The following is a 27677-nucleotide window of genomic DNA, read 5'->3' on the forward strand; positions in this document are numbered from 1 at the left end:
GCGCTGGCTTTGTCCCGCCTCCCGGGCCGCGCGCGTCCCCGCCGCGAGCGCGCGCCGCCCCGCCTCTCCCCGCCGCCCGGAAAAGCGCTCCGGCTGGAAACGGGCCCCGCGGCGGCGCTAGAGTTCCGCGCGCGGCCAGGCAGGCCGGGGGGAAGGCGGGAAGGCCGCGCGCCGGCCGCTCCTCCCACCCCGCCTGGGCCCGGACGGGGCTGTGGCTGGCTGGGCGAGTGGAGGCGAGGCGGGCGAGGCGGGCGAGGCGGGCGAGGCGAGGCGGGCGCGATGGCTCGAGCCCGGGCGGCGGCGGCGGCGACAGCGGCGGCGGCGGCGCGTCCTCGTCCTCGGCCCGGCGCGGGCGGCGACCGGACGAGCGGCCTGGGCGCCCGATGAGGCTGCTGGCGGGCTGGCTGTGGCTGTGCCTGGGCCTGGCGTCCGTGCGGCTGGCGCGGAGGATGTGGACGCTGCGGAGCCCGCTCAGCCGATCCCTCTACGTGAACATGACGAGCGGGCCCGGCGGGCCGGCGGCGGCCGCGGGCGGCAGGAAGGAGAACCACCAGGTACGGGCCCGGGCGGCGGGGGCGTGGCGGCCCGGCCCGGCCCGACCCGGCTCTGCCCGGCTCTGCCCTGCCCTGCCCGGCCTGCTCTTCCCGCGCTCGGCCCGGCCTTTGTGCATTGCGGCCCGGCCCCCCAAACTTTCCCCCGCAGCCCCCGGCCTCGCTCCCCAACACCCCGCGCCGCCTTTTGTTCCCGGGCGCGCTCCCCTTCCCCCTCTCCTCGGCGGGCCCGCATTGTTCCCCCGGGCCCGGCAACTTTGGGGTCCCCCGCGAGCAAGCCCCCGGCGCCTCTTTTCGGAGCTCGGGCTGGACACCCTCCTGAGATCGATCCTCGGGCCCCAGAATAGACACGAAAAGACAGCCCACCCCAGCCCACCTTGTGTTTTGGGGGTTGGGGTTGGGGTTGGGATGGAAGCTTCCCAATAAACATAGAAAGCAATGGAAGCGTGCAGGCAACTCTTTGCAGGCAGCTTTGGAGGGGGACAGATGGCTGGAGCGCCTCAACAAGGTGGTTGACAGGTCCCCCCCACCCCCGCTCCTATCATCTGCCTTCAGGACTCTTACCAGCACCCCTCCTTTAGATCCCTGACGTGCTCGGAGGGGAGATGATGCTGGCTCTTGGGAAAGGGGTTTGATTGTGTGTGTGTGTGTGTGTTAAAAAGAACTAGCATCAAGATTCTTTGGAATGATCCTTGGGGTTCTGGAGTCGTCTGTGTGTGTGTGTGTGTGTGTGTGTGTGTGTGTGTGTGTGTGTGTGTGTGTGTGTGTTAAAAAGAACTAGCATCAAGATTCTTTGGAATGATCCTTGGGGTTCTGGAGTCGTGTGTGTGTGTGTGTGTGTGTGTGTGTGTGTGTGTGTGTGTGTGTGTGTGTTAAAAGAACTAGCAGTCCAGATTCTTTGGAATGACCCATGGGGTTCTGGAGGGGTGATGATGTCACCACTTAGGTAGTGTCAGGAGCTTAGTTTGGTGCACTTGGAGAAGTCTGCTGGGCGCCCCAGGAGGGAGAACGAGCTGTTGGTCCAACTTGCAAATAGGAAGCAGTCTAGGTCCTCAGGCCCCTTGCACCGTTTAGTGCACCACAGACCCTGTTGTAGCACCCGCAGACGAGGCAGGCCCCCAGATAGAGTCACCCGCCTAGCCTCTAAGAGGAGATGGGGACTCTAGTACCTGGCCCCAGTGACCGTCGCCCTTCTGCATCGGCCGGCCTCGAATCAGAGCGACATAACTTTGATTTACACCGTGTTCCATGTTAGAGGACTGTGTCTTGGTGCTCTGCACGAGAGGCCGACTGAACGAAATGTTGTTTGCTGATCAGTTGGGCTTAGTGCAAAGGGGCTTTTACCCCCTGCCAGGGGGTTGGTTGGAAATAGCATTTAGAGTGCACTTTGCTTTTTCTGCGTCCAGGACCCAATCCCCCCATCTTGTCCCCCAGCTTTCATTCTTTTCAGGGATTTCTCCTTTAGCACTTTCTGACTCGATAGCAGCTTCTCTGAAGGTCCAGCCAGGTGCAGAGCATGTGTTGTAATAATGAAAGTGAAAAATTGCGGCGATAAAGCATTTTTTTCAGAAATGCAATATTTTATTATTTAGGGACAATTGATTGCGGACCTGTACTTGCTTTTTAAAAGGTAATAAATCCTATTGTAAATCTGCAGCTGTTGAATAGAGGAAGTGTTCTGTATTGATGAGTATATACACAATTAGGGGATCTTAAGTTGTAAGACCACATTTATTGCTATGGAATACACGAGTCATTAGTATCGGTGATGTTACTGGACAGTGACCAGAATATGACCTTATGGAACAGGGATAATGATAGGAAATAGTGACTTTATTTTCAGCAGTTGGTAGAAATAGGGTCTTTGGTAGGATCAGGAAAAGGCTTATTGGCAGAGATGTGGAATTAGGACTGAGTCACTTTGTACGTATTTATTATAATGTGATTACTGCTGTTGCCTCACTTATGTTTTCAATGTTTATAAAAGAACTAGACATTAAAACAGTTTAAATAATATGATTTTTCTGGATTTTTGGGAGAATTGTAGCCTTGGACATAGCTTTCGGAGTATCGGTTGAGAGAGGGTACTTTACTTAGGGGTAGATAATATCTCCAAGGCAAAGATTAAACTGGTGTTTGCTAATTATGTAGGGGGAGAAGGACTCTTCCTTAGGATAGTGAATGTAGGCATTATTTTGAGATGATACATGTACGTTATGAACAGTAGTTGCACATGAATAAAGATGAAAATGAACAAAGGAGACTTATTAGAACCTACACAATAAAGTGGAATTGAAAGTCAAGTTGATTATTTGTTACTTGCTGTATATTCCAGTATTCAGCCTTATAAACTCTGGTGCTAAAGTAACCGAAGTCTGTAACAGTATTTTCCCCTTAAGATTAATAGTTTCATACAGCGTCTTCTGGTGTTCATTTGGGTTTGTGGGTTCCACAGCCAGCCACATCTGGTTCTTTTGGAGTTGCATGAAAGTAGTGTTACGGATTTGATTGAGCCATACTTAGCACAAGTTTTCCTTATGGTTATTTTATTAAGAAATCCTGGTGGAGGATTCTATGGTTTAAAGAAGGATCTTGGGCTATGTTTATTCATTAAAAATTGCTAGTTACTGATGCCTGGAAATGCCAGGCTCCTTTTTTTTGCTAAAACAGCTCTAGAACTGTAGTAGCAGTCCCATTTGAATAACTTGGTTTGTGTGGGTATGTGCTCGCTTCAACACTGGGATTATATTTCGCTTTGGGCAAGCTGGAACGAAGGGCCTCTTGGTGCAGGGAGCTGGTGTGTGGGCCAAATTAGGCTCTTTTGCTCTTTGTATGGAAATGAAAGGAACTTTACATTTTTAAATGGTCACAAACTTTTATTAATAAGTGAATATGTCTGAATGATCTTTAAATTTTAGTGAGCAAAAAATGCCATGAAACAGTTACTTTTTTTTTGTTTTTGTTTTTGTTTTTGGGCCTCACCCGGCGATGCTCAGGGGTCACTCCTGGCTGTCTGCTCAGAAATAGCTCCTGGCAGGCATGGGGGACCATGTGGGACACCAGGATTCGAACCAACCACCTTTGGTCCTGGATCGGCTGCTTGCAAGGCAAACGCTGCTGTGCTATATCTCCGGGCCTGTGAAATAGTTACTACGTTTGGTTTATCTGTGTGGGCTTCCAAACTATGGGGTTAGCTGCCACGTCACCTGTGCTAGCCTGAAGTATTTACTGTTTGCCCATTACAAGAAAAAGTTTTCCCATGAGAAGATGTCCAGTTTTCTTAATCAATGGCATATTCTTACTCAGAGGTTTCTCCTTGGGCAATTAAAGGGAGAAATAGATCCAGGCATCGTGAAGCTTTCACTATTGACAGCCTTAAGAGAAAAGAAAAAAAAAACAGTAACAACATCACCATAAACTTTGTCTTTTTGATGCATTGCATCTAGCACTTAGTGTTAATGCAGCTATTATAGAGCTATGAAACTTGAAAGGGCCCTGAGGCCCCTTAACTTGGTTTCTGGTAAAGAACAGTCATTTCCCAGCTTGCAATGAAAGGGAGTTTCAGAGCTCTCTTGAAGAAGACCCAGGCAGTTTGTCCAGATGACTGGGGTTTTCAGAATATACAGGTAATATTCCCTGTCTGGAGTTCTTAAGGTATAAACTTCAAATTGCAAGCAATTCAAATTGCAAGATAAATGTATCGACTTGTTTTCTTCCACCTTCCTTAGTGAAATTCAATCTGATCTGTGCCAGGCCACAGTGATGAATTCAAGATAGAAGTTAAAAATTTTATTTTTCCAATTGAAAAAAATACTTGGACCTCACAGCTTTTGGTCAAAGGTTGTACTAAAACACAGATTGTTTCCTGTCCCTCATACCCAGTTGACTCTGGTGGCAGACTGAAATCAGGCGTGAGTTAAAAGATCTCAGAGCCGTCTGCCAGCTATTCAGACGGATGCTGATGAATCTGTGTCCTCTTCTGAACTGTCTTGCAAAGAGTTTGGAGGCCTCTGCAGTTGAATACCGAAGAGATTCTTTCCTTATGGCCTGTGCTGAAACCCCCAGGTATTAGCTTCCATTTCAGGGAACATCAGAACTTCTCTCATCTATTGGGGGCCTTTATGTTCCACATTGAAGGTATCCTCAGAGATCCTAGTAACTTCAAGGCACTTTTGTTTAGAACTTTGGAAATTTTGTTAAAAATAGTTTCTCCTTCTCCATTGGTTCAGCATCCTGGGATTCAACCAACAACACATCAAAAATAATCTAATAGAATTCGACTAAGCATATATGACGCAGGCACAGACTCGTTTCTCATCAACAATCACTAAATATAGTGATTAATTGGCTTAGGCATTGTAAATAATCTGGAGGGTATATGAAGCATGTGGGAGGATGTACTTATGGGCAGATAATGTTGAAAGCATTTAATTTGCCTAATTTTCTTGCATTGGATCTGTGGGTGCCTTATCACTCTGCATGTTCAAATCTCAGGTTGTGGTGTTGGAAATGAGTGACATGAGTGACATGAGAAATGAGTGACATGGCTATTCTGTCCTGTGACTATGTGCAAGAAGGTATTAGTGATGAAGTGTCTGAGCTGACAGTGACTGCATTGAACCTGGAATGTGGTTTTGAGCTGCTAGTCAAAAGCCAGTATTCAGTGTTGTCAGGCTTGGTGTGTTCATGGACCTCATCTGTGGAGACTTTCCAGTTTGTAGTGGCACTGAATGCCTCAGGTCTTTGGTTACTCATTTCTTTTGAGAATGGCTGGGTGCCCAGACCTCCAGCATGGGTTTTAGACTTCCCTTGGACTGCAGTTCTTTGACCAGCATTTGAGGACCTGGCCCAGGAGGGGGAAGAAGGAATGAAGTTATCGATGTTCTATTTAGTGCCCAGCACTTTAAATAGATCAGCAGCCATTTTAGTCCTCCTAAGAGCTGTTGGTGGTAGGGTGCCGCCGCTGCTGCGCTGATGAAAACTGAAGCTGGGAGAGATGAAATTTACTCAGAAGCACAGTTAAGTGATGACAGAGTTGGGTTTTGAGCCCAGGTCTGCCTAGTTTCAAGGCTGGGCTTTTCTTATGGTTGAGTTCCCTGTGTTCTTCCCCAAACCTTATGTTTACTGAAGGGCTGTGAAATAGTGCTTTGCACCAATGGACCTCTGTATAGACATGAAGGTTATTATAAGCCATATGCAGAAGTGTTAGTTTAGTCTGTGTGTGTGTGTGTGTGTGTTAGAAAAGACAGGACAACTACATGGGACAAATTTAATGTTGGAAATAAGAAGTCTCACCTATGTTTCGGGAACAAAGGATTATAATCCTCCACAGTGTGCCTGCTCTGACCCTGTGCTTCTGGGCTGGTCCCTGGCACCTATGGTGCCTTTCTTAATTGCTAACTGGGTGTCCTTCAGTTCTGGTTTACTGTGACCCCCAAATGGAATTAACTCTAGGCTCTGCAGAGACTTATAGGCTCAGTAATAGAAGAAGGGCAGCCCTAATTCCCAGATAAACAGACTTAACCTGCTGCTTTGTCTACACATTCTAGGATTCCCACAACGTGCCACTTCTAGATTAGAGGATGTTAGAACCACTCACAATAAACACTGGAAAAACCTTTCATTTGGGTTTATTTGTTTCTTAGAAAGATGACAACACAGGTATAGTCAAAGGGGAGGAAGGGAGGCACTGAACTTTCTTGTTCCTCCTCAAATTCAGTCATTGAATCTTGGGCTGGACCCTTCCTGAGTTCCCAGCTCTCAGCTGTTGGAAGTTGGGAAGGTCCCACCTTCTAATCCCAATAACTGGTTCTTTTTTTGTGAATGTGTGTGTGTGGGGGTGTGGGGGGGGTGGAAGGGAATTTGAACCACACCCAGTAAGTGGTTGTGGCTAACTTCTGGCAGTACTGGAGGACCTTCGGTGGTATTTGGGATGGAACTGTGGTCATTGGCATGCAAAGCACACAACCAATCCTGTCTCTGGTAATTTGGTCTTCTGTTGACAAGGTCCTTACCCTGAAAATAGGTCTGTATCCCTCCTCATCCTCCATCTTTTTTTTTTTTTTTTTTTTTTTAAGAAAAGGTACTTAAATCATTCTGGAGATTAAGGATTATAGGAGCCAGTAGCAGGGGACAAAGACCCAAACTGACTTACTGTTTATCTATCATCTGTCTATCTCTATCATCTTTTTCTTTCTCTCTTTCTCTTGTTTTTGGACCACACCCCGCCATGCTTAGAAATTGCTCCTGGCAGTCTCAGGGGACCATATGGGATGTCAGGTCCATCTTGGGTTAGCTGCATGCAAGGCAAATGCCCTACCGCTGTGCTATCTCTCTGTACCCACTTTTGGATTTTCTTTCTTTTCCTTCCTTCCTTCCTTCCTTCCTTCCTTCCTTCCTTCCTTCCTTCCTTCCTTCCTTCCTTCCTTCCTTCCTTCCTTCCTTCCTTCCTTCCTTCCTCTCTCCCTCCCTCCCTCCCTCCCTTCCTTCCTTCTTTCCTTCCTTACCCTCCCTGCCTCCCTCCCTTCCTTTCTTCCTCCCCCTCTTCCTTCCTTCCTTCCTTCCGTCCTTCCTTCCTTCCTTCCTTCCTTCCTTCCTTCCTTCCTTCCTTCCTTCCTTCCTTCCTTCCTCCCTCTTTCTTTTTCTCTTTCTTCCTCCCTCCCTCCTTTCTATTATATAAAACCAGAAATATTTTTTTTTTTGTAGTTTTTTTGAGTCACACCCGGTAGTGCTCAGGGGTTACTCCTGGCTTTATGCTCAGAAATTGCTCCTGGCAGGCATGGGGGGACCATATGGGACGCTGGGATTCGAACTGATGACCTCCTGCATGAAAGGCAAACGCCTTACCTCCATGCTATCTCTCCAGCCCCAAAACCAGAAATTTTTTTTTTTTTTTTTTTTTTTTTTTTGGTTTTTGGGCCACACCCGCGGTGCTCAGGGGTTACTCCTGGCTGTCTGCTCAGAAATAGCTCCTGGCAGGCACGGCGGACCATATGGGACACCGGGATTTGAACCAACCACCTTTGGTCCTGGATCGGCTGCTTGCAAGGCAAACACCGCTGTGCTATCTCTCCGGGCCCCAGAAATTTTTTTAAATAACTTACGAATTCTGCTAAAATGCAGAGGTCTGTGTATAGTGAAACAACAGGTTTTAATACCACGTTTGGCTATTTGAGGAACTCCAAAAAGAATTTATTACAAACTGTTAATTTGTATACAAACAAATTTGTAATTTGTTTGATAAATAAATATAGTTCTTTTTGGGGGGTGGACCACACCTGGCACCACTTGGGTTACTCCTGGTTCTGTGCTCAGAAATCACTTCTGGCAGGCATAGGGGACTATCCTAGGTCGGTAGCATGCAAGGCAAATGCCCTACTGCTGTGCTATCACTCCAGCCTCAAGTAAATATAATTTTAAAGAAAAAGTACTTTTTAGCTCTGAAGGAATGAATCATCCATCAAGGTTATATATTATTTGGAACGGTGTGTGAACTTACTGAAGTTTTTAAGACATGAGCTAATACTTTATTGTTTTGATGAAGTTGTCAGATATACATTTAGACTCAGATCTACCTGATGTGGCAGCTTATTGGTTGACTAATTATGATGTCTTTTCAATCTTGTTGGAAGTAGGGGAGAACAATGTTATTTATTGAAATTTTGGGAAAGGTGGTATATTTAGGTTTTACTCCTACTTTTATATGGCATCAGAAGATTCTGCATGGGCATTCTGATTGGTTAAAGCTCTTTTTATAAAAGATTTCCTATTCAGATTGAATAACATTCAGCTGAATTTTATTTATATTACTTGATTTCTTAGTCATGCCTGATGATGCTCAGGGGCTACTCCTGGCTCTGCACTTCAGAATCACACCTAGTCTAGTGGTGGTGCTCTGGGAACCATATGGGATACTAGGGATTGAACGAGGTTGGCCACGTGAAGGCAAGTGCCTTACTTTAGCTCCAACCTCTCAAATGACAATGTGCGTAAGATGCATTGTGGTCTTCTACCCAGGAGACAGCCCACCCTGCTGTGGAGTTGGCACAACAGCAATTCCTTCCAATGTGAAGCTTTCACAAGCAGGAGACTGGATTCTTGCCTTGCATCTTTGTCTCTGTGGAGCCTGTGTTTAAAGAGCTCACTTGTTTAAAAATGCAGTCTTCAATGCTTGAGCTCATCACAACATTTTATTTCAGCTGGGTTGTCTGGATAGAGCTAATTCCAGGGACTCCATACTGATTTCTCCTCTAGACAGCATCTTACAGCAAGACAACTACACATTTTTTTTTTTTTTTTTTGAGTTACACCTGGCAACACTCAGGGATTACACCTGGTTCTACACTCAGAAGTCACTCTTGGCAGGCTCGGGGACCATATGGGATGCCCAGATTCAAACCAGGGTCTGTCCTTTGTTGGCCATGTGCAAGGCAAACACCTTACCGCTATGCTATGGCTCTGGCCCCAAGACAACTATACTTTTAAGGAGCTGAATGAAGGTCTAGTCCAGAGTGATGATCCCACTGCTTTGTTTCGCACCACTTATCCCCACTGCCACGAACATTTTTGTGGAGACCAGTGCGTTGATTTTTTTATTTTTCTTCGTCCATGGTTAAGGTGGGGCAGCTAGACACCTTCAGAATTAAAAGTGACATTTTCTGGGTAAATTAATCGGCGTTTTCAGGCAAGCAGTGGTAATTTTGACCCCATGAAACATTTGTTGTCACACTTGGGGGCAGTACTGCCCGTCCTAATGGGTAGAGGCTAGGGATGCTACTACTGATGATACAGAGTATAGGATAGTCCCTGTAAGAAAGGATTATCATTCCCAGGTTTCAGTAGTACTGATTGAGAAACCCTGGCCTATATATATCAGATTCTCCCCCCCCACCCCCCCGCCCAACATACCCAGTGACATTTGAATTGTACGAACTTAAAGTAGATACTCAGGAGTGACTAGAGCATCACTGAAAGGGACTCCTGTAATAGTACAGCAGGCACTTCCACAAGGAACTGGAACCAGCTGGAACAGCTCGGGGACCCCCCCGGGCTTCCCCTTGATGCAGAAGTTATGAGGTGGTAAATGAAATGCAGAACACTCGGTCTGGTGCCTGTACAAGGTTGGGGCTCTCACGATCTTCCTCTTAGCGTGTTTCTGGTAATGCAATTTGTGCTTGGTGTGTAACTTTCACCACTGTTTGCAGCATTGGGTTTAAGTAAGGCCTTGCAAAAACCGTGGCGTTTTAGAAATGGACAGAATCTCAGTTTACAGCTACATCCGTGGCTATCCTAATGTTCCTCTGGATTCTGCTAGAAACTTCAAATTTTGTCAGATTGCCTGTGGTGTTTAACAGTAAGTCATTGCTGGTCACCTATTGCGCCAGGCCTTAGGGAGCTTTCTGGCTACATGTAAGATAGCTCCTATGATTTTTTTTTTTCATAGCGACCTCTTAACTCCATATACTTTTCCTATTTCCAGAAATATCAATGTGTCTTAGGAGATTTGAGTTGTATTGGAATGGGATGGGAGAACATGCTCCCCACTCTGGCCTGGAAGTTTAAGGGAGAAACATACTTGAGAAATATTTAGGCTGAGGTTTTAATCAGGGAGAGGTGAAGAATGAAGGGAGGGGTCGGAAATGCAGAGAATGGAGCAAATACTCCATGAGACAGCCATGGGGGAAAGGAGGATTCCAGAAAAAGAAAACAGGTTGAGTGGGATCTCTTACGGGCTGCTAGAGCCTGTCCCAGGTGTGGCTGTGACTGCAGAGTGGACAAGCTATCTAGGCTCTGGGAAGGTACAGGTGTCCACATCAGGCTGTTGTGAAGCAGTGTAGTTAATTTCATTACATTTGTGTTTGAATTTGAATTTTAAGAGAGATTTTAAAATTTAAAATTTTCAATCACAAAAAAAAAAAAAAAGGGCCCGGAGAGATAGCACAGCGGCGTTTGCCTTGCAAGCAGCCCATCCAGGACCAAAGGTGGTTGGTTCGAATGGTCCCCTGTGCCTGCCAGGAGCTATTTCTGAGCAGATAGCCAGGAGTAATCCCTGAGCAAAGCCGGGTGTGGCCCAAAAACCAAAAAAAAAAAAAAAAAATTTTCAATCACTTAATTTTTGGAAGCTAAATCAACCAACTGTTAAAAAGCTTGTTTAAAAATGAAAGCTTTGGGTCTGGAGCAATAGCACAGTGGTAATGTGTTTGCCTTGCACGTGACCAACACAGGACACATGGTGGTTTGTATCCCGGCATCCCATATGGTCCCCTGTGCCTGCCAGGGGCGATTTCTGAGCACAGAGCCAGGAGCACTGCTGGGTGGAACCCAAAAAAGAAAGTTTGGGGGCTGGAGCAATAGTACAGCAGGGAGGGTGTGGTGTGAGGCAGCATTGCCCATGGTCTTCTGTCCTAAGGAACCTTATAATACCAGGAATTGAACTGAGATTGGCCTCCTGTAAAACAAGCACTTTCCTTAATCTCCGTTCCCTCTCACCAGTCACAAATTCATCCTCTTATAGCATACAGTTTTCTGGGGTTTCATATATTCAAGTTACAGAGTTATGCAAATACCACCACTCTAATATAAAGATGTTTTCATCATTCCAAACCAGAAACTCATAATTTTTTGTCTTCATTTTCCATAGTCTCCTCCCCTCCCAATCTGGCAACCATAGTTTACCATTTTGTCTCTGATCTGATAGTTTTGGACAATTGATGTAATGAAGTCACATAACTAGGGGGCTTTGGTGACTGGCTTATTTCATTGAGCATATCTTCCAAGTTTGTGTTGTGACATCTGTTAGTATGTCTTTCCTTTTAATGGAGGATGAGTATTCTGCATTTTCTTGCATTCTGCAAGTATTCTTGTAATTCTTCAAATCCTACTTGTTAATCCAACGGCTGGTGGACATTTGGATTTGCTTTGAACTTTTTGGTTTTTGTTTCTTGGTCATATCCAGCAGTGTTCAGGGGTTTCTCCTGCCTCTGTGCTCAGGAATAACTCCTGGCCAGCTCAGGGGCCCTTATGAGAAGCCGGGATCAAACCTGGGTTAGCCGTATGCAAGGCAAATGTTCTCCTCACTGTGCTATCGCTCCGGCCCCATGCTTTGGCTTTTTTGGTGGAATAAAGCTGCTCTGGAGGGGCCAGAGCAATAATAAAGCGATCTCTTGCCTCACAGATGGTTGACCCAGGCTCAATTCCCAGCATCCGTATGGTCCTTGAGCACCGCCAACAGTAATTCCTCAGTGCACAGCAGGAGTAACCGTTGAGTATCGCTTGGCATTGCCCAAAGCCCCATCCCCCCTCCAAATGCTGTCATGGAGTTGATGTTTGTACCATATAGTGGTTGGAGGAACTCCAGTGCTAAGCTTGGTCTTCGGAGTAGGACTTCACTTTTTATTATTCTGATGCATATTCCACACAGTAAGTAGTTTTTTTTTTTCCTCGAAGACATCTCGGCAGTAAAGATCCAATAACGTGTGTTAATGTTGATGAATTGAGAGAAATGCTGTTAAACATTTGAGTTTTCTTTTGACACTTGAAAGCAGTATGTGCAGTTAATGGTGCCAATTTCTTCTTAGTTCTGGAAGTTTGTCCATTGTTATTGTTCTACTTGCCCATTTACCAGTGGATGCCAAGGAATTCTTCACTGCTTGGTTTCACTTGACTCGACTTTTTGTCGACATTAATAGAGTATACCTGATTGCCCATTACCAAAATAATGGCTTTCATCTTGATTAGTTACTTCAGAGAATAAAAAATGAAGTAAAAGTCAGACTGGTCCCGACACCACAGAGTTCAGAATGTGCAATAGGAGGTCATGAGGATAATAAAAAATGTTTTATGGCCTGCACTGGGGCATAACTTCAGGCACAATGGGCATTAAGAATTAGTTAATGATTAGGTGAGATCAGTTCATACCAAGGGAAAAAGTGTAAGTGGTGCACATAAGACACTTTATAACTCATTGAGTAGAAAGGGAAAAATAAAAACAATGTTCAGGTCCAAACAGTTTGGTAATAGTGCTTGTTTATGTTTATATGGTAGTAATGCTTAAAAGGGAAATTAGTCAGAAGGTCTTGAATTATCCATTACAGGGTTTGTAAAAAGAGTAGTTTAACCTTTCACATTTTGTTGTGCCTCTTCATTCGTTTGTATTGGTTTGTAAGAGTTCCTTTCGGTGTAAGTGTCAGGATGTTACCCAAGATTTCATATACCATTTACCAAGCATAGAATGACTGTAAAATTGGTTCACCAATTATGCAAGCAGCTGTGGACATCTGGCAACTGGTCATATTAGTTAGGGGAAACCAAGTTATTTTTGGCCAAGAAATTCCTTATTGGGGAAAATCAATAGCTTCTTAGCAGGTAGTGTATTAATAAAAACTGATCTATGTTTTCATCACTGCATTTTATAGGCTTTTATATCAAGCCATGTCAAGAGAAATCTCGGTGTTATTACTAGTGTAGGATTTTCCTGTGCAGCTGGCACTGTATGGAGAATTTGTCTACATTAGCTTATTTAATCTTCTCAGTACCCTACAGGTCAGATAATAGTGATATCTGTTGTCTGCAGATGAAAGGCCCAGGCCCAGAGATTATTGGTTTGTCTAAGATCACACAGGAATGGCAGAGCCAGGACTTAGTCCCTGGGGCTGACCTTAAAACAGCTACCAGGGGTGGCGAACAAGTTCGACACAAAGAGCCAAAATTTTAAACTGTGAGAGTCAGAGAGCCACACCACGCAGTGACCTGCCAAAACAGACAAACACTCACACAAAAGCATATAATTTTAACAATAATATATTAAACACATATTTCATTTTGCCATTTTGAGTGAAGGTAAAAATCCTGTTCACCACCCCTGAGCTAGACCCTCCCGGGACCCTCCTTGTCAGATACTCTACTGCTGAATGAAGAGGAAAGATGTTTACTAGGGAGTATTACATTTTATCTGCAATTACAATTTTATCTTTCTGTTTATGAGCAGGAAACCTACTGTGGTAACCTAGTTCTTGGCATCCTATGAGCTTAACTCTTTCCTAGCAATTTGCCCTGTCCGTCAGTAGCTCAGGTGTCCTAATAAAGCACACCTTGGTCTCTACTTCGTCTTAGAGAGGAAAGGCAGCATAATCAGGTCACTGGAGTGTTAGGCTCTGGTGCTCACACTGCCATTGATTTGATGGCTCTGAGTCAAGTCATTAGATTATATGGCTATTTTCTTATCTGAGGACAAGATTAATAATGGTATTTACTGCTTTTAGATGTTGAATCTCAGTGGAGAGGCCAGTAGAGCTTTCTGAGATCTCAGGGATTTGGTTGGGTGGGACACAGAGGTTTTGGGCCTGAAGTCAGACCTCTAGGCAGGCCTGGTTCTGCCACTGCCTAAGCTGCATGACGGGCAGGTCTCTACCCTTTCTCTGCTCTCCCCACCTGTGAGGAGAATGACAGGGGCAATAGCTGAACTAGTATTTCATACATTGGAGGGCACATGAGCCATGGCAAAGTGTGTTCTTTGTTTTTGAAGTTAGATGACATGTCAGTTGAGTGTTTTCATTTTTCTTCTTTTTTATTTTTCAGTGGTATGCGTGCAACAGAGAGAAATTATGTGAATCACTCCAGGCTGTCTTTGTCCAGAGTTACCTTGATCAAGGAACACAGATCTTCTTAAACAACAGCATTGAGAAATCGGGCTGGCTATTTATCCAGTTATATCACTCTTTTGTGTCATCTGTTTTTAGCCTGTTTATGTCTAGAACGTCTATCAATGGGTAAGTGATCTTGAATATACTTTATTGGTCTTTAGGTTTTAAACTATGAGAGAAAGTTTGTGTGTCCACCAGACTGATTAACATCCTGCTGACAGATGTAGTGTTCCACTTTTTGTAGTTGGGCTTTTTTTTGTTTGTTTGTTTGTTTTGTTTTTTTTGTTTGTTTTTGGGCCACACCCAGCAGTGCTCAGGCGTTACTCCTGGCTGTCTGCTCAGAAATAGCTCCTGGCAGGCACGGGGAACCATATGGGACACCGGGATTCGAAACAACCACCTTAGGTCCTGGATTGGCTGCTTGCAAGGCAAACGCTGCTGTGCTATCTCTCCGGGCCCTGGGCTTTGTTTTTTTAGATTAAAAAAATTATTTAAACAACGGGGTTTACAAAGTTGTTCATTCTCACTTGGTCTGTAATGGTGGTTTGTGTGTAGTGATTTTGGTGCTGTTTATATACAGAAATCTGAAGTACATAGAAATCCCTTGGAAGAGGGGTGGTCTGGTTAAAGCATAGACTCTGGGAGCCCAGGCAGAGCTTGGAGCACTGTCCTTGTACCTGGCAGCACTGTCCTTAATCATCCCCAGTGTCAGAAAGTGCAATTGTTGTATTGCACAGCCTCGTATGTGTGGGTACAACTACTGTGTTTGACCCCAGTTATTCCTGAAATCCAAGTAAGTAATGCAGCCAAATAAGGGTGACTCCTGGTCATTGAACAGCACAGTATAGGGAGGAAGTGCAGCTCTGAGTTGGCAGGTGTGGGTGGGCTGAGATTCTGGACTTACAGTAATGCCCATAGTTCTGCTAACCCCTTACCTAGGGGTCTCAAACCCGCAGCCCAGGGGCCATTTCCGGCCCTCCGTACAACATTTTTGTGGCTCTGCCCTAGAGGAATCTTTTTTTGTTTTGTTTTGTTTTAGTTGTTTGGGTCACACCCCCCAATGTTCAAGGCTTACTACTGACTTTGCACTCAAGGATCACCCCGACTTTGCCTCCTGCAGCCTGCAGGTAAATTGAGTTTGAGACCCCTGAATGGAACTCGATCCTTGGTTCCAAGCCCTTAGTGTAGATAGGCCAAGAACTAAGATGTGCAGTTCCTAGCTCAGGTTTTTTTTGTTTGTTTATTTGTTTTTGTTTTTGGGTCACACCCGGCAATGCTCAGGGGTTATTCCTGGCTCCATGTTCAGAAATTGCTCCTGGCAAGCATGGGAGACCATATGGGATGCCAGGATTCGAACCGATGACCTTCTGCCTGAAAGGCAAACACCTTACCTCCATGCTATCTCTCTGGTCCCAGCTCAGGTTTTTTTTGGGCAATCTAATTAATCCAGCAGTGTGTGATGATTGGTTTCAAGTCCAGATGCTCAGGGTCCTTCATCTATAATGCTTGGGCTCACCAGAATTTTATATAGTCTTTCTATAGAATTCTTTCTTCCTGGACGGTCTCATAGAAACTCCCGGAATAAGGTTTTTAAAAAACCCTCTGCACTCTTATGTTCATTGCAACACTGTTCACAATAGCCAGAATCTGGATACAACCCAAGTGCCGGAGAACAGATGAGGAAAAATGAAGTCATGAAATTTGCTAATATGTGGATGAAGATGAAGAGCATTATGCTAAGTGAAATGAGTTATATGGAGTAGAATAGACATACAATGATCACACTTATTTGTGGGATTAAAAAACCAAATAAACAGATAATCGGTAATCATATCCAAAGGCAGTTGAGATGAGGGCCAGATCAGTCCATGATAGGAAGTTTGCCACAAAGAGCGGGGAAGTGCATATAAGGTAGAGAAGGGAGTACTATGACAATGATAGTTGGAAATGATCAGTCTGGACAAGAACTGGGTGCTGAAAGGAGATAATGTGTGGGCTGGAACGAAAGCACAGTGTGTAGGGCTGATCTGGGTAATCTCATATGGTCCCCTGAGTTTCTCAGGTGTAATTTCTTTTTTTTTTTTTTTTTGGGGGGGGGGTCACACCCGGCGGTGCTCAGGGGTTACTCCTGGCTGTCTGCTCAGAAATAGCTCCTGGCAGGCACGGGGGACCATATGGGACACCGGGATTTGAACCAACCACCTTTGGTCCTGGATCGGCTGCTTGCAAGGCAAATGCCGCTATGCTATCTCTCCGGGCCCGTCAGGTGTAATTTCTGAATACAGAGCCAGGAATGACCCTTGAATGCCTCTAGGTGTGGCCCTAAAAACAAAAAAATAAAGTGATATTCATGATACTTCTTCAGTAACAACACTGCAAACTGCAGTTTAGACTCTAAAAGAAAAAGAGAGAAAGAGTCTGCCACAGAGACTGGTGGGGGTGGGGAGAAGATGAGGGAGACAGGACTTTGGTAGCAAATGTGTATTGGTGAAGGATGTTGGACATTGGATGACTGAAACTCAGTCGGGAACAACATTGTAACTGTATCTTATGGTGATTCAATTAAAGATTTTATTTGAAAAAACAAAACAAAACAAAAACAACTTTGCTGGCTAAACTTCCAAATATCCTCAGACTAAAAAGGCCAAGATAAATAGTATGTTTTAAAGCTTAAAGTACCTTTGGACCCACTTCATTTTCCCCTTGTGGTTTGGAGCCAGCTTCTTAATATCTGGATTCCTACTCTATCATCTCTTTGGGCCTGGAATATGTTTTCAGATACCACAGGCCATTTCTCAGAATTTCTTTTTGTTGTTGTTTTTTGTTTTTTGGGTCACACCCTGTGATGCTCAGATTTTACTCCTGGCTGTGCACTCCGAAATTGCTCCTGGCTCGGGGGACCATATGGGATGGCTGGGATCGAACCGAGGTCTGTCCTGGGTTAGCCGCATGCAAGGCAAACGATCTACCTCTGTGCTATCCCTGTGGTCCCTTAATGACCTTTCTTATTTGTAACTTTTCGGTTTATTTTTTAAAAATCCTCATCTTGCCTCCACTCCAAATAAAGTCATAAAAAAAGTATTTTTTCGGATCTTATTATGAGCTGAAATTTTACTTTTGAGGCCACTAATGCTTTAATCCGTAACAGTAGTAGGTTATTACCAGGAGTGGCTATCTCTACAGGAATAATTTTAATTATGGTAGGTTTTAGGGGAGGTGGTGGGTATTGGCCCACATCCTGCTGTGCTCTTTGAGAACGTGCCTGATGATACTCGAGGGGAACATATGTATGCAGTGCCAGAGATTAAATCGTGCATATCTACCACTTGCAAGACAAATTAATGCCTTATTTTCAGTCCCTCTGGTAGCTTTTTGGTTACAAAAAGACAACAGGGGCCAGGGAGATAGTACAGGAGTTAGAACATCTGCCTGGTACCACATAACAACTGCCAAACCTCCCAAGCATAGCTGGATGCAGCCTGGAAAGCCCCGAGGCACTGCTAGGGTGGTCCTAGTGGTACCCTGCACCACAGGGCCAGAGCAGCACTGAGCTTGGCCTGGTTGGCCAAGTATTTCCAGAGTGGCCCCTGGACACCCTGAGCATCACTTGGGAAGCTTCTCTCCTGCTCAGACAAGTCTTCCTTTAGACTGGGGTAGTCAATAATAGAGGGACCAGCAGCCAGATCCATGGTACATTGGGTAGGCATTTGCATAGCACATGGCTGACCCAGTTTCAATCCCTGGCATCCCAATGGTCCCCTGAGTACCACCAGGAATGACCTCTGAGTGCAGAGCCTGGAGTAACTAAGCCCTAAGCATTACCAGGTGTGACACGAAAACAAATAAAATTTTAATAATCAGAGCTGGAGAGAGAATGCAACAAGTAAGGTACTTGCCTCGCACACAGCTGACCTTGGTTCAATCCCTGGAATCCCGTAGAGTACCCCAATTGCACCAGAAGTGATCCCTGAGTGCAATCAGGAGTGAGCACTGCCAGGTGTGCCCCCCAAACAAATTAAGTTTAATAATCAACCTAGGTTGTCTGGCCACAATCACTGTTTCCCAAAGTGGAGGATATTGGAGGGGGACAGGGGATAATGAGATGATTCAAGGGGCAGCTGTAGCTTTGGGCTGCAACCTTTTCCCCACAAAGGGAGTGAGCAGCAGGCCCAATACATTAGGAACTATCCAGACTGTCTTCAGATGAAAGATTTGCTTATGAAACAAATACTGAAAACAGTTATCAAGGAAGGCCCTCCATTTTTTCCCTCGGTTTTTGGGCCACACCTGGTGATGCTCGAGTTACTGCTGGCTATGCACTAAGAAATTGCCCTTGGCTTGGGGGATCATCCTAGGTTAGCGCGTGCAAGGCAAACGCCCTACTGCTTGTGCCACAGCTCCAGCCCCTGCTCTATTCTTTTTGTTGTTGTTTTGGGGCCACACCTGACAGTGTTCAATGGTTACTTCTGGCTTTGCACTCAGAAGTCATTCCTGGCACTGCATACATATGTTCCCCCTGAGTATCACCAGGTGTGTTCTCAACGAGCACCGAAGGATGTGGACCGATACCCACCACCTCCCCCAAAACAGGGAGGATGGGATACTGGGGCTCAAACCCGGATTGGTTGTGTGTGAAGCAAATGCCCTATGTGGTGTACTATCGCTCTTTCCCCTAAAATATTTATTTTTATGCCACACCCTGCAATGCTCAGAGATTACTCCTAGCTCTGTATTCAGGAGTCATTCCTGTTGGTTCTCAGGGAACCATATGGGATACCAAGGATTGGCTTGGGTTGGCTGCTTGCAAGGCAAGTGCCTCTATAACTATTTCTCTGGTCTATAAAAATTTTTTTTTGAATAATCATTATTAGGGCCAGAGGGAGGATAGAACAGTGGTAGGGCATTTGCCTTGTATGCGGCAGACCTGGGATGGATCCAGTTTGATTACTGGCATCCCATATGATCCCCAAGCTTGCCAGGAGTGATTTCTGACTCCTGAGCATTGCCGGGTGTGGCCCCAAAACCAATCAATAAATAAACTGCTTTAAAAATAAATATTATTAAGAAGATAATTAAAGAGTTATTGCACATGTTTGCTGGAAGCCTTGCTTTGAACTAGTCAATTTGTTATTTTAAGTGTGATAATTCATCACATGGAACTACATGGCAGGAACTCTTACTTTTCCCACCCTGCCCACTTTATGTTTATAAAACGTTGCCTTGCAGGGCCGGAGAGATAGCATGGAGGTAAAGTGTTTGCCTTTCATGCAGAAGGTCGTTGGTTCAAATCCTGGCATCCCATATGGTCCCCTGAACCTGCCAGGAGTGATTTCTGAGCATAGAGTAACCCCTGAGCACTGCCGGGTGTGACCCCAAAACCAAAAAAGAAAACAAACAAACAAAAAAACGTTGCCTTGGGCTGTCAGAACTCTCACCTGCTCCCATCCTTCCTGGAGGGCAGCACTGTCTTGGTTGAGAAACACTGGGCAGGAGGGGTTTTGATTTATTGTTGTGGCAGTTTTGTTTTTTTCTAGCCCCGAAATGTAGTCTTAGAGATAGGGCAGCACCTCTCCTCCTTGGTGCTGGTGGAGGTAGATTTACTCATGTGACTTCTTTTTTTTTTTTTGGTTTTTGGGCCACACCCGGCGGTGCTCAGGGGTTACTCCTAGCTGTCTGCTCAGAAATAGCTCCTGGCAGGCACGGGGGACCATATGGGACACCGGGATTCGAACCAACTACCTTTGGTCCTGGATCGGCTGCTTGCAAGGCAAACGCCGCTGTGCTATCTCTCCGGGCCCCCTCATGTGACTTCTTGTTTTAGAACTTTAGCATTCCTAAGAGGTGGCTGGGAGAGCATGTTATTTTTATAACTGGGAAAGGCCTAAAATCAAATAACTAGTTTTCGACTTAATTTGGTCCTATGGGAATCAGCACCAGCATTTGGGATATGCATCTGCCCAGCTGAGTCCCTGCTCCGACTCTGGCTTTTGCTATGTAGCTATTGCAGTAAAATCAGTATCTTTCTCCTCTGTAAAATTATAACAAAGGCGCTGGTAGTGGCAGCACTGGATTTAACAATCTTTGTGGTCTGCCTGCCACCCTTTCCCTTTTTTCTAACAGTCTATGACCAGAAGATTTATTGCAAACACATGATTGGATTTGGTAAATATGCCTATGGCTTTATTGAGATAAAGGGAGAGGGTTACTTGTATGAGCTCTGTATTTTATTTATTTACTTGGTTTTGGGCAAATGCCTGGCGATGCTCAGGGCTCTGAGCTTAGGAGTCATTCCTGACAGAACTCCAGGGATCATATGGGGTGCTTAAGGATCAACCGCAGATTGGCTTCGTGCAAGGCAATCACCTTCCCTGCTGTACTATCACCTTGTGAGCCTCCCCGTCCCCCCTCCCCCAATTTAAATTCTTGAAACTGGTTTTATTGTGAAACCTAGGTTACTTTACTCTCATCTCTCCATTCGCTGTGCACTGAACATATTGTACCTTAGGATGATTCCAGAAAGTAGCAGCACAGTACAGCTCTGACTACCATTTCCTGGACCTGAGATTTTCAGAAGGAAATGCCTCAGGAGCTGCAGTAACTCTGAGAAACAAATGCCTACAAGTGGATCAGCACAGCTCTAGCTTCTGCTTCTTTTTTGCCAGGGTTTCCAATTGTCGCCTGTGTCTGTGACTTTGACTTTATCAGGAGCTGCTCTTGAGAATCCCTATCCTAGATATAGAAGGCTTAGAGGGCCGGAAACTAGTTCCACATAGGAAGTGAATTCTTTCCTGAGACTCTTCCTCTTTGATCTATAGCTGTTCTTCCCAGGGTTCCTTTGAACTCTGTTTCTACCCTTTTTGGTCTCCTTTTCAAAGACTTTGCTATGGTTTTGAACAGTTGATTTTTTTTTTTTTGAGGGGGGCTTTTTAGAAATTAGCCAGCCAATTTTACAACATAAAAGGTAACATAAGTATGAATCTGCTTTTCAAAGACCAATTAACTGGAATCACAAGGGCCTCTTCCTCTTTTCTCTAGTGTCTCTTAAACTTCTATTCTAGTAAAGCTATTTTTTCTTCACCCATTGTTTAGTTTCCTAATGACTTTTTCTGCTTGATTTTTTTGGCTAGTTACTGGATAGTGTTGTCTGATTCTGTTGTTCTGCCTTTTTTTTTTTTTTTTTTTTTTTTTTTGAGGGTTAGGGTTAGATTATTATTTTTTAATTAATTTAAAGAAAATGCATTCATTACATAGTTGACATAACCGATAATACATTTTTAGGAAGACCAAAAGCAACATGTTATTTAAAAAAAATAGAAAATTAAAAGAAAAACTAAAGAGATGGAAGAGAAAGGAAAGAATATTTTTGAAAATTATTGACTCAGTGAATTCATTGAAGCACCAGCAGAAAGTTTAGTAAGCTCTTTTTTTTTTAAAAGATAAGAGTTAACAAAATACAGTAATAACGGTGTGAAAGTGGCAATTGTTGTTTGCATAGACCCAGCAAAATATGGGTAAAATGGAATAAAAAAGCTTTGTCCTAAATACAAAGAGACCTTATCTCTGAAGTTTTCTGTGGTCTGCTTTTTAAAAAACAAAACAAAACGAAACAAAAATACAAGCAATAAATATGTTATCTAGGGGCTGGAGCGGTGGCACAAGAGGTAAGGCCTTTCACTTGCTAACCTAGGATGAACTGTGTTTCGATCCCCAGGCATCCCAAATGGTCTCCCCAAGCCAGGAGCAATTGATTTCTGAGCATGCATAGCCAGGAGTAATTCCTGAGTGTCACAGGTGTGGCCCAAAAACCAAAAAAAAAAAAAAGTTACCTGTTGCTTTTCTCATTTTTCTTCCTCTTTTAATATAAACTTTCACATTCATCTTTCAATTTTTTATATTCTCCTTATTTTGGGGGAGCACACTTGTGCTCAGCGCCCACGTTCAGGAGTGACTCTGGACTATGTGGGGCCAGGTATTCAGGCCATGATGGATTAAATGTAATGCAAGTGCCTTAAACCCTATATTATTTCTTGGGCTTCTCATCATTTCCCTTTTACTCATTAATTTTGGCATATTGTTTGCAATATTACAGACAAATGATATCTGTAGTTATTTTCTTATTTTGCTAATGCTGCTTTTTAATCATAGGAATGTTATAAGATTTTAATTATATAATTGCATAAAAATATTTTCTAAGTTCAAAAGGTTATGGGAGCTTAGTGACTTTAATCACTTTATAATCTAATGGAGGAAGGGTTGTTTAATTTATGTGACTTCCAATTTTTTCCTCTTTTTTGCAGGTTGCTAGGAAGAGGCTCAATGTTTGTGTTTTCACCGGATCAGTTTCAGAAACTGCTTAAAATTAATCCAGATTGGAAAACCCACAGACTTCTTGACTTAGGTGCAGGAGATGGAGAAGTCACAAAAATCATGAGCCCTCATTTTGAAGAAATCTATGCCACAGAACTGTCTGAAACTATGATATGGCAGCTTCAGAAGAAGAAATACAGGTACTACTTAAAAATATGGTGTGGGGAATATTTCATGGATTTAGATGTATTTTCATGAGAATATATATCTCATTTAGATTCTATGGGACAGAAACACTTTTTTTGTTTGCTTTTTGTTTTTTGGGTCACACCCAGCGGTGCTCAGGGGTTACTACTGGCTCTACGATCAGAAATTGCTCCTGGCAGGCATGGGAGACCATATGGGATGCCGGGAATAGAACCAGGATCCTTCCATGTTGGCCACATGCAAGGCGAACGCCCTACCTCTGTGCTATCTCTCCGACCCTGAAACACTTTTCTATAGCTAGAAATTTTCAGCGGAGTTCAGCATTTATTCCTGACTTTGTACTCAGGGATCAGTCTTGACAGATTTGAGGGACCATATGGAGAACTGGGTATTAAACCCAAGTCGGCCATGCACAAGGCAAATGCCCATCCATGGTACTGTTGTTCAGAAGCCTCCATGATCAGGACTTTTAAAAAGACTTTCCATATTAACAATTAAGTGGAATTAGAGAGTTGAATTAGAGAGTAAAAAGCAAGTGAGAGATAACTTGGAAAGGCAGATTAGATGGAGCAACTTGATCCCTATTTGAAATTCACCATTCGCATATCTCTGTTCAATTTCTTTGTCCATTGAAATTGTTTTTGTTTTATAAAAAATGTTCTCATTCCTTCCCCCCTTGTTCCTGTCAACTACCATTTTACTTTTTGTCTCTGTGAATGTTGACTAGAGAAACCTTGAGTGAGAGAGAGGATAAGATATTTTTCCTTCTGTGACTGACTTCTCACTAACAGAAGTGTCTTTAAGGCTTTTCAAAACTTTTTTAGAGACTAGATAATATTTCACAGTGTATATTGGCTGTGATTTGTGGATCTGTCCTACGCTTTACAGGCACTGGGCTACTTCCATATTTTTGCTATCGTGAATAATGCACTGTGAAGGTAGGTGGGTAAATACTTGGGTCACTGCTTACATTTCTTTGAAGTAGATAGCCAGAAGTGGTTTTGCTGGACATTTAATTTTTTGTTTACTGTTTACATTTTGCCAATACCAATTTCCACAGCAGCCATTTCATATTCTATAAGTAATGAGTGTGAGTTTCTGTTTCATCACATCTTTACCAATACTTAACAAAAACATAGGTTTTCTGAGTTTTTGTTTTTAGTAATAGCTTTCCAGAACAATAAAATGATGCTCAATTCTATTAAAATCATCAGCTTCCAAAGAGACCTAGGAAGAAGTCTGTTTAATCAAGAGTGGATTTTATTGAATGGGAGAAGTTGCTGAATATAGAACATAGAAAGGGGAAGAAGGCTAGGGTTTGCCTGCTTAAATCTTCTGGAAGCCAAACTTAATTTTTTTGTTTGTTTGTTTTTTTTTTGTTTTTTGTCCACACCTGGCAGTGCTCAGGGGTTACTCCTGCCTCTGTGCTCAGAGATTGCTCCTGGCAGGCACGGGGGACCATATGGGATGCTGGGATTAGAACCACCGTTGGTCCTGGGTCGGCTGCATGCAAGGCAAATGCTCTACTGCTGATCCCATGGAAGCCAAACTTAATTTTAGTAGGAAAATGAATTATATTTTTACATTTTCCTGTGCACCTCAAGTCCAACATCTGTAGAATAACCAGACAGGATTAGCGTAGCTGTTAGGGACCACTAGGGCATCCATCTCTGTTCCATCACACAGACTGATTCACAAGATTCACCCCCCCCCCCCAATGCCAGCTGTCTCACTCAGATTTTGATGCATATGCTTGATGACTATTGAAATGTATCCTTCAATGAGAAATTCATTCATTATTTCCCAGCTTGGAATGTTTTTGGCCTTTGTTTCTGCAGTCATTTAAATCATGTTATATACATAATCTTAATCTCTGCCTACACTTGAAAAAAGCAGTATTTTGAAGTGGGTTTGGGAAGGAAGATATTTGAAACTTGTCTTCAAATTAGTCCCTTTCCAGGCTTGGGAGATAGGTTAAGTGGTAGAGCACATGCCTAGCTCTGTATGAAGCCTTGAGTTAGATCTTTGGCATTGCCCCATCTCCTCAAAATAAACAATGATTTCCCTTACATCTAATTTATCCCCTTCCCTTGTTACTTGCTTATTATTAAAACTTGAGGCTGCATGTTTAACTGGGATTTTAGGGAAACTTCAGATGTTTGAATTAGTATTTTGGTATAGCTCAATTTTACATATTTTATAGCTAGCAAACTTTTTTTTTTTTACCATATTACAGAAGTTACTTTTTGTTTGATTTTGGGCAGTGTCCAGGGGTTACTCCTAGCTCTGTGTTCAAAAATTACTGCTGCAGTCTTGAGGGACCAAATGGGATACTGGCAATCAAGCCCTGGTCAGCAGCGTTCAAGGCAAACACCATATTCACTATGCTATTGCTCCAGCTCCAAAAGTTACTTATTTTATTGTTAGTATGTTTTTTCCCCTGATAAAGCTCATACATAAAATCTATTGGTAATTTGATCTAAATGGAAAATTCAAATTGTTGATATTTCCTCCATAATATTAAAAGTGAAATATTCACAGAAGGGGTACCTTTTGGTAGTTTGAGATTTGTGTGAGGAGCTATAGGATCTTCCTGGCCTCAGCTCATTGAGCTGTGTTTGTGGGCATATGTGAAGAACCTGTCACTCCTTCTGGGTCTCTGCATGCAGAGCATATGCTCTACTCTGTAGCCATCTCTCTAGCTTTCACTTAGTTTGAGTAGGTTGTCCTGAGCTTTATCTTCATTCTTGCATAGTTATTCAGATATGAAGATTCTGGTGTATGAAATTTTCTGGAAATAGAGAGTACTCCGTAGGTCGTAGTTTATAAACAATGACCTGATGCCACCCCCAACATTTTAAAGTGCCCGTCTTTAAAACAGGCAGCCTGGAAGTAGAAGCAAGAATATATGACGTCTTCTATGATTCATAGCTAATAAATGTGGGAAAGATTTTTTTTTGGGTAAACTGATTTTCAAGGAGTTGGAGTGAAAGTACAGTGGGAGGTTGCTTACCTTGCACACAGCCAACTAAATGGTTTTGATCCCTGATCCCTGGCATCCACATGGTTCCCTGAGCACTGTTAGAAGTAGTTCCAGAGTGTAGAGCTAGGAGTAACCCATAAGCATTGTTGTGTAAGATCCAAAAAACAAAACCGATGCTCAAGAATTTGATGCCCTTGCTTGATAATATTTAACCCTTAATTTCCTTCATATTAGATAAGGGAAATTTTATGTTCTAAGATTTGGAAATAGGGGCTGGAGTGATAGCACAATGGGAAAGGCATTTATTTGCCTTGCATGTGACCAATCCTGGTTTGATAACTAGCATTCCATATGGTCCTTTGAGCCTACCAGTAGTGATTTGAGTACAGAGCCAGGAGTAACCCCTACGTGTTAATGGGTGTAGCACAGAAACAGAATCCAAAAGATCTGGAAATAGGCCAAATGCTAAATTTTAAAGATATAATGGTTGTTCTTTTTATTTATTTTTTTTTTTGTTTTTGGGTCACACCGGCTGTGCTCAGAGGCTACTCCTGGCTGCCTGCTCAGAAATAGCTCCTGGCAGGCACGGGGGACCATATGGGACACCGAGATTCGAACCAACCACCTTTGGTCCTTTCTTTTTTTTTTTTTTTGGGCCACACCAGGTAACGCTCAGGGGTTACTCCTGGCTATGCACTCAGAAGTTGCTCCTGGCTTGGGGGACCATATGGGACACCCGGGGATCGAACCGCGGTCCGTCCAAGGCTAGCGCAGGCAAGGCAGGCACCTTACCTTTAGCGCCACTGCCCGGCCCCGGATCGGCTGCTTTCAAGGCAAACGCCGCTGTGCTATCTCTCTGGGCCCTCTTTTTATTTTTTTTAATGTATTTATTTATTTAGGTTTTTGGGCCACAGCCAGTGGAGCTCATGTGTTACTCCTGGCTTTGTGCTCAAAATTTTCTCCTGGCAGGCTTGGGGGACCATATGGGATGCCAGAGATCGAACCTGGATCTGCCTCGGGTCGGCAGCACTCCAGGCAAATGCCCCACCACTGTGCTATCATTCCCGCCACTAATGGTTGCACATTATAAATTATAAATGAAAATTTTAAATTGATTTAGGAATAAAAATGAGCCTTTACTGGGTGGTGCTTACTACTACTGACTATACTCAGGGATCACTCCTGGTGGACCATTTGGGGTACTGGGGATCCAACTCAGATCAACCAAGTACATTCTCAAAAGTACTGGCTGCTATCTTACCAGCTCCAGCATCTATTTTTAAAGGTGTCTTTGAGAAGCTTTTTTTTTTTTGACTCAACTTTTCTGACTTTTCCAGAGTTCTTGGTATAAATGAATGGCAGAATACGGGATTCCAGTATGATGTCATCAGCTGCTTGAATTTGCTGGACCGTTGCGATCAGCCTCTGACTTTGTTAAAGGATATCAGGAGTGTCTTGGAGCCAACTCGAGGCCGGGTCATCCTGGCCCTGGTCTTACCCTTTCATCCCTATGTGGAAAACGGTAAGCGTGGGCAGGCAGCCCTTGAGTACTAATGTTTGCTATTGATTCTGTTACATGGTGAGAATGCCATTCTGTATTCTAGAGTAACCTGGAATTTTTTTTTTTTTTTTGGTTTGTTTTTTGGGCCACACCCGGCGGTGCTCAGGGGTTACTCCTGGCTGTCTGCTCAGAAATAGCTCCTGGCAGGCACAGGGGACCATATGGGACACCGGGATTCGAATCAACCACCTTTGGTCCTGAATCGGCTGCTTGCAAGGCAAACGCTACTGTGCTATCTCTCCGGGCCCAGTAACCTGGAATTTAAGAGAGTGGTTAACCTATGTAAAACAGTACCTTGGTTAATGTTCACTTTGTAATATTTTCTGCCAGTGGTAATCATGAATACTCAGTTGGGTCTGTCTATTTGAGATTAAAAGCCTAAATGTCTGTGTTTTCTGCCTTTAAGTGGAGGCTTTGAATCATTTATT

General features: G+C 43.9%; 1 protein-coding gene across 2 annotated transcripts in view; it reads left to right on the plus strand.

The window, feature by feature from the left end:
- Window positions 1-314: 314 nt before the first annotated feature.
- Window positions 315-27677, plus strand: part of METTL9 (methyltransferase like 9) — a 55335-nt gene continuing 27972 nt past the window's right edge. Inside the window, exons 1-4 of one of the 2 annotated variants that reach the window (XM_049789542.1) lie at window positions 315-554; window positions 14127-14317; window positions 22489-22698; window positions 27026-27210. In XM_049789542.1, coding sequence (XP_049645499.1) covers window positions 384-554; window positions 14127-14317; window positions 22489-22698; window positions 27026-27210 — 757 coding nt within the window. In that variant the 5' untranslated portion in view covers window positions 315-383. The remainder of the gene's footprint in view (window positions 555-14126; window positions 14318-22488; window positions 22699-27025; window positions 27211-27677) is intronic. The other variant, XM_049789541.1, reaches the window with a different exon arrangement.

Source organism: Suncus etruscus, chromosome 15 (genome assembly GCF_024139225.1).
Source record: "Suncus etruscus isolate mSunEtr1 chromosome 15, mSunEtr1.pri.cur, whole genome shotgun sequence".
NCBI lineage: Eukaryota > Metazoa > Chordata > Mammalia > Eulipotyphla > Soricidae > Suncus > Suncus etruscus.